Here is an 8,046-nt window from a genome sequence, read left to right on the forward strand (position 1 = left end):
AAATCTAAACAAAAGTTCAATCTAAACCAAGAACGGGTGAAGAGAAAACGCAGGATAATTCTAGAACAGAGACAGGGAAAACAAATTATATTTCTGAGAAACGAACCAAAGAAAACTATTTATTTGAAGTCAACCAAACAAAAGTAAATGATTTAAGTAAGAGCTAATACTAAAATTAATCAAGATTTCTGGCAAACAAATCAACCTTACAGAATCCTGAATTTAAGACCAGAGCTAAATATAAAACAAGTTTCGAAATTCAAGAGAAAGGATGAATAAATCGTCAACAACCGAGCACTTATGGCCACCAATGAGGATGAACAAAGGACATTCAGGCATGCAACATTTCCCGGATAAGCCCATTTCCTTGTTGTTCACTTCATACTTATGCCATTAAAAATTGAAAATCACTGTACAAGGTCTTTTTAAGATTGTAGTTTCCTGGTTTTTTCATTCTAAGTTGCATGCCTGGACCTTAAACCAGGAACGTCAATCTTTAACCTAGAAACAGAGACTGAAAATATACCGAACATAATGGGAACAATTAAACGGAGACTACAAGTTACGAGTTACAAGTTAAAGCCAATGCAGTTTGCAAGAAACAGTAACAAAAAAAATACCACAATGGGGCATTAACAATCGGGCATTAACAACCTATATAAAAGAACCAAAAAGGAACAAAGGTTTAAGATCAATGTATATACATGGAGTAAATTTCTCGACACTAAACTATGTCTTTAACACTATCGTTAAGTTATCTAAACTCCTACAAAATAAAAGGAAAATCCATTGCCCAAGGTGAACTCAATCCAAATGTTTACGTAATGTACAACACCTTGACCTTCCCTGTTTGTTATCTTTCTTAGACAAGTCAATTGAAATTGATAAGAATGCTACATACACCAGTTCACTTAGGATGCTGTACCTCTGGAAATTAAAGTGTTCTCTAAATTGACGTATCGTGTCTTGTACCGTGCTACCTGCTTAATAAAATGTTCTGACCATAAATGCCAATTGGACAGCAATAAACTGAGGCCTTGCCATGGCTACTTTGAAATGCTGTGTCTAGCAGTGTGCTGGCCCTTAATAACTATCCTTTAAAAGTAACAGGAATATCAAAATTGTGTTGGTTGTGTTGTTTTGGGTACTGTTACAAATAATTGTCTGAATCACTTTTTAATGCATTATTTAATATAAGTGAAACTTGTACTGACTGTGGTCAAAACTCAGACTGAATAATGGCTGAATGCGGGGAAAAAACCCTGTTATCTTGCCCGTTATTGTGGGAAACAAGGACTTATCACAATCGGCATTTATTTTTAGTGATCGGATTACGTATCTAATCACTGGGCTATTCGTGATTACACACATTTCTATCAATATTTCTAACATGTTTCAAGCGTTATGTATAGTCACGGTCTATTTGAATATAAGGGTTATAAGATCAACATAATATATCAAAATATACAACAAAATATCCAATGTCTTTGTTATCTCCCAAGTATTCGTCTATACTAAGTTATTTTATAACAATTTGACTTATTACGTTTTCGGTTTTTATTTTTTGAAATTGAAACCCCCTATGACATAACTAGACTACAACTTGTGTGTGCATATTCTATCTGCAGTAAGCATAATTCACTTTCCCTTTACGGTCATCATAGTGACGGACAAGCCACAATCAATGAACATTCACCGGGTAACATGTTCCTTTCGTGACATGAGCATCGACATTCAGACCGCAACTTGAATGTGGGAGGGTGTGATTTAGGTGAGGTGCGATTAGGAATTCATACATGTGGAACTTCAAGTAACCGTTCACGATGACAATGTCTTGAAACTTTTAATGGTGTGTTGGGAATATCTAATGAATTTGGAAGCAATGAGAGACGTGAAGAATCGTCAACTGAGGTAGTGCGCATTATTAAACCGCTAATTAGCACCTGCACCTTCCGAGTTATTTCAATTTTTTTTTTTAAATTAAGGCGGCCTGACGTATCGATGAAGAAGATCTTGTTAAGATCCATACGTTAGGCCGCCTTAAGTTTTTACATTTGTATATTTCAGGTCAATCCAGTCAGAAAACATTTTCATTTTCATTTTACTATTATTATTATTATTATTATTATTATTATTTTTATTTATTTATATTCAAGTGTTATCCCTAGGCCGCCTCAAGTTCATGTTGGGATTTTAAACCGACCACAAACGCGGGTTAGTGAAGGCGGTTTTTATGCTGGATGACATCGTTGGCATTACATCGTGTGATACATTTTTACAGAGTGCCGGTCAGCCACTGCCAGCTGCTGCCCGTCAGCTGTGAATGTCATTCCTTGGGGGCTGTACAGTCTCTGGGCCACGCAGCTGACAAACTGACCGGCACAGTTATAGTGGTGTATGTGACCGGTGTTGTACTTGTCTGTGTTCACTGCAAGGTAGATACCCGAGCTGTTGCTGCATACACCCTTGCAGTATCTCACTGGTTTACCGTCGATGGTTGGCTGGATTCTGGTAACAGTCACAGCGTTGCCATTAGAAACCTCCACTATCTCCACTAGTCCCTGCTGATTGTCACTGATCACAATCCAACCATTGCTCAGTACAGCCAAGAAGAAAGGTTTTATCTTCACTGGCATGGTGTGTAGGATCTCACCATTCCTGGGATCGAGCTCAACCAATACCTTTTTCTTGAGACCCGCTATGATGTTACCATTCGGCATGATTGCCACGCTGTACAGGCTATCGTCTGCAGTGCCAACCTGATCCTCCGGCACGACGTGGAAGTCACACTTGTGCGTAGTGTCTCTATGGTAAACCATCACCTTGTCGGGATTAGCACACACCCACTGATTCGATATAGCAACAACGTCATCTGGAAAACAAAATTTATTTCGAATAAGATCATTCAGATAACCGAAAGTGTTTCGAGTAATTACTGCTGTCTACAAAAAAAATGATTAAAATAATTAATATAAATTTATCTGATTTTTTTGAGAATCAAGTGATCCTGATCCACTACAGACCTTGACATGTTCAATTAACTAGTAGCAATGTTGTTTAAAACGCATTATGGAAAATTAAAGTGTGCATTTCACATAAAGTGTGCATGTCACATGGGGTTATGACCACAGACATGTAAACGCATAGACCGCCAGTCGTGCGCGTAAAACCGCGATTTGAAAAAGTATGGGCAAAACGCTTGTTGACAGCGTGCGTAATTGCTCGACGCACGTTCAATGCAGATACGCTCTTAGTACAGTACACACATTTACATACAGAACATAAATTTTTGAATTAAAAAAAAGGTTGTTTTACTCACAATCCGATTGAAAAAAGTTGTGCACGTTATTGTTTTTTAATCTACCTAATTCATATGAAGTTGAAGTACACGAGAGATTTTTTTCACAATCAAAAAATAACTTCATAGAATTTTTTTTAATGGGATAGTTTGGGTGTGTGTAAAATCCCTATATAGTCCCTGGGATAGGGCCATTTTATCGCAAAATGTTATGATTAATCTTAATGTTATTTTCTGTTGTAGGGTACCTTGGGACATTCGAAAACGGTGTTCTTAAACTGTACAGCTGGTACTTTTGCCTTCCAGCTCCAAAAAAACTGATATTTTGGGGGCTTATTTTTTTAGAAACGGCTAAAATCGTATTTTGGGCCTCTGCTCTGTAGCCTTGCAAACGTCATTTGCTACACAAGTGTTTTTTATTCGGTCCCTTTCTGAACGCACCCTGAGGCAGTAGTACTTTATTGCTGCTGTATTTGGTTCTTATGGAGGTGGTGGTGGTGGTGGTTCACTGTAATTACACAAATACACAAATTACGGTAATCCTTACTTTTAGGACACCTCTATTTTTTACGAGTTCTGTTCAAAACTGACTTTAGCAGATGTCTGTCCAGTACCAAAGTGACTTTTGCAGGCTAAAGCAGTCTTTAGAAGTCAAGAAGGTGTCATTGGCAATTGTTCAGATGTGCCAAGAAGTATCAGAATGTCAATTTTGAGTGTCATTTAGTCAACTGTTTTGGTGAGTCTTTCCCTTCCTATATAGGAACGGGGTCCTAAAAGTAAGGATTACCCAAATTACAATACTTAACTTTAGTATTAACAATTACAGAAAAACATAATAAACCATTAGATTAATTAGTCAAATATATATGCAATTGAGCTTGAGCCTTCACTTGACATAGTGCGTATGTCACGCCTCAACTATCGCATCGGTCCCAACTATAGTTGGGACTGTCCCAACTATAGTGCGGCAGTTGGGTCGGCCCAACTATAGTTAGGACTGGAGTTGCGCCGGATGCTTCATGCTTGATAAATCTTGTTGGATTAAATGTTCCGCGGCGCTGGCACCGTGTATTCGTCGTGCATGCATGCCGCAAGGCTGGCCGGTCACGTGGTACTGCCTAGTTGGATGAGTTAATTGTCCAGCTGCTGGGTTGATTGTCCAGCAACATTTTGCAAAATTCAAAGATTGCCATGGCCGGCCAACTATAGATGGGCCCCACCCATAGCTAATGTCAAAGGTCCCAAGTAAAGTCGGACAGTATGTAACAGAGCTGTAGGGAATGTTTTATAGTCGTCGTACATCAATGTAAACTATAGTTGGGACCGCCAAATGAAAATATTGCGGTGGCCCAACTACAGATGGTCCCCACCCATAGATAATTTCATTGGTCCCAAGTAAAGTCAGATGTGTATTAGAGTTGTAGGGAATGTTTTACAATCGTACAACAATGTACACTATAGTTGGGACCGCAACATAAAAAGATTGGAGTGGCCCATCAACTATAGATTCGCCCCATCAATAACTAATTTCAGTGGTCCCCAGTAAAGTCAGACGTGTATCAGAGCTGTAGGGAACGTTTTACAGTTGTACATCAATGGATTGTAAACTATAGTTGGGACACCGTAAAATAAAAAGATCGGAGTGGCCCAACTATAGATGGGCCAGCCCAACAGTCTTACAGTTGGGACCGTCCCAACTATAGTTGGGACAGGCCCAACTATAGTTGGGACAGGCCCAACTATAGTTGGGCCAGCCCAACTGTGGAACTACAGTTGGGACAGGCCCAACTATAGTTGGGACAGGCCCAACTATAGTTGGGACAGGCCCAACTATAGTTGGGCCAGCCCAACTGTGGAACTACAGTTGGGACAGGCCCAACTATAGTTGGGACCGGCCCAACTATAGTTGGGACCAATGCGATAGTTGGGGCGTGACACGTACATTATCCCTGTACGTGTAAGTAAACACCCCCAAAACATATAAATCTTCACTTTGAAAAGCTACAACTAATCTTACTAAATCACTCAGAATATGATAAATTTTAACCATGAATAAATCAACAAGGCTTACCGATTGTGCTGGATCCGAAACTACAACATTTGGACTTAAAAAACCTGATAATTTTACATTTATTTGGGGAGATAAATTTGGTACACGTTCATTGTTTACGAATCATCGGAATCATGAAGAATTTACACTTTGACCTTACAAAATGCACCATATCACAAGAGGGCGCTATTACGAAAGTACGGGAACAATTAATGAACAGTTTTACCGCAACAAACTTATTTCCAATCAAAGGTATGCGTGATCATAAATTAAAGTTTAGAAAACACTTTGAAATAACAACTATGATTAAACCCAAATTAAATTTCACAACTCGCCGCTACAGGTCTCTCCATAATGGTCCCGTCGTATTCTGTTTGCACTTTTTACAACCCTTATAGGATGGGTAAACAAGAAAAAATATGGTTGGTCACAAGTGTATCCGTATTCGTGTTCCCTGGGCATATATTTCTTTGTGGACACCCCCTAAATCCTGTGACTTTGCCCTGCGATTTGCGACGCGTTGCGATTTTCGAATTGGACAATTCATTCGTCGTGAAATCGGGTGCTGCTGATCGCCTGTTTTACAGTCTATGTGTTTCTGTGGTTATGGCTCGCGATGTTGAAGTATTCCAACACTATTTAGCTGTTTCCAATTTCAATGGTTAATTAGTTTCTTCTCTTTCCAAATCCGAAAACGTAAAAGTCAAATTGTTATAAAATAACTCATTTACTGTCCTGTGAAACCTTGGCGCCTAAGTCTTATGCATTGATCTCCATATAATACAGACGGGATATGACAGTGCGTCCGAACGCCGTCCACGCACGTGTTTTTTGAAAAGGGTAAAGAAGAACATTTTGCATTCGTGTTGTGTTCACTTTTATGGAGGACCAAAAGTGGACAACCCATTTTTCAAAAATCTGCTAGAACAAAAACAGAATTATGGTTGAAATGGAGTCCTCTTTCTGAATTTTCATTTTTCTATTATCAAAAATTTAGATTTTTTATTTTGGTGTACATAGGCGGTCCAAAAGTGGACAAACCAAATTTGTGTATTTTTACTTGAAAAAATGGGAAAGAGCATTTACGTCTAAACCAAATTTCCGAATTTCTGCTAGCAGAAAATCGGGAAATGCTTGTGCGACCAAACCGAATTCCCGAACTTCCACTAGCAAAAAAAAGAACCAAATTTCAATTGTTTGTACTATAGTTGAAAATCAAGGTGTCGATTTTTTTGGGCTACTCCATTAGTCGTTTGGGTAAGAAACGCTCATCAGCAGAAGTGTTCTCATAGGCCTTAAAGAAAATTAATATTTAAAAACGATATATAGCGGAGGAACTTGACTAATGATTTTTTATCTTAGTAAACCTTTAGCAAACTAGGGGTTGTTTTCAGTCTCCTTACAAAAAAGTCCAGAGCGAACGCGGCTGAAGTTTGGTTAGTCGCTAAATATAGGCTACTAATAATAGAACAAGTTGGCGTCTGCCAAGGGCGGAAGCAGGGGGGGGGGGGCCAACGGGAGCCATGCCCCCCCCCCCCACCCCACCAAAAAAAACCGAATTTAATGTTAATTTTGCTTTAAATTACGTGGCAGTACAGGCAGTCAATGCGCACACCACCATCTTTTCCTCAAAAAGATTTTGTTAAAGTGATCAGATCGCACCACAGAGCATGTAGAATCCAAAAAATGTTTCGGGGCCGTTAAGCCCTTATTAATTTTTATTGGGACCCACTTTTTAGGGTCCACATTTTTTTCTTTACCCCCCCCCCCCCCGAAAAAAAGGTGTTCTGGATCCGCCCTTAACGTTGGCTTATAAAAAAAGAAGAATATCTTTTATGTCATTCCGACTTTTGTTGGCTAGATCATCAAACACAATTACGGTCGCGGTCTGGTACACACACAATTACAATCAATCGACCTGCTCGACTCAGATGAGGGTTTCTCACCCTAAACGACCTATGGAGTAGTCCCCAAAAAATCTCCATCTTGATTTTCTACTAGTACAAACAAATGAAATTTGGTTGATGGTATCACACGTTCATTTTTCTGCTAATAGAAATTCGGAAATTTGCTTTGGTCATAAACGCAATTTCTGATTTTCTGCTAGTAGAAATTTGGAAATTTGCTTTGGTCATAAACGCAATTTCCGATTTTCTGCAAGTGGTAATTCGGAAATTTGCTTTGGTCATAAACGCAATTTCCAATTTTCTGCTAGTCGAAATTTGGAAATTTGCTTTGGTCGTAAAAGCAATTTCCGATTTTCTGCTAGTATAAATTCGGAAATTCGGTTTGGACGTAAACGCAATTTCGGCTTTTCTGCTGGCAGAAATTCGGAAATTTGGTTTGCACGTAAACGCTGTTTCTGATTTTCTGCGCCTTGTAATTTGGAAATTTTGTTTGTCCACTTTTGGACCGCCTGTGTACAAGAAAACAAAAAATCCAAATTGTTGACAATAGAAAAATGAAAATTCAAAAAGAGGACTTCATTTCAACCATAATTCTGTTTTTGTTCAAGCAGATTTTTCGAGAAAATGGGTTGTCCACTTATGGTCCTCCGTAACACTTTGGAACGGAGTATTAAAACAAAAGCAGTTGGATTTTCTTCGGTTTCTTTATAATTTTTGAAAGAATAAAAGGAACAGAGATCTAAATTGATCAAAATCGATGAGGATTATTTTTCAAGGTGTGCGCAGTATAT

The 8,046-nt window shown here is 38.8% G+C and overlaps 1 protein-coding gene across 1 annotated transcript; it reads right to left on the bottom strand.

Annotated features, from left to right (window-relative positions):
• Positions 1-90: 90 nt before the first annotated feature.
• On the bottom strand, positions 91-5,683 carry LOC119735685. The gene is made up of 2 exons (XM_038209539.1): positions 5,370-5,683; positions 91-2,872 (listed from the first exon to the last, which is right to left on the bottom strand). The coding sequence occupies exon 2, from the start codon at positions 2,817-2,819 to the stop codon at positions 2,256-2,258; it is 564 nt and encodes a 187-aa protein (XP_038065467.1). The 5' UTR covers positions 2,820-2,872; positions 5,370-5,683; the 3' UTR covers positions 91-2,255.
• Between the last annotated feature and the right edge of the window lie 2,363 nt (positions 5,684-8,046).

The sequence above is a fragment of the Patiria miniata genome, unplaced genomic scaffold (assembly GCF_015706575.1).
Source record: "Patiria miniata isolate m_02_andy unplaced genomic scaffold, ASM1570657v1 HiC_scaffold_29, whole genome shotgun sequence".
NCBI lineage: Eukaryota > Metazoa > Echinodermata > Asteroidea > Valvatida > Asterinidae > Patiria > Patiria miniata.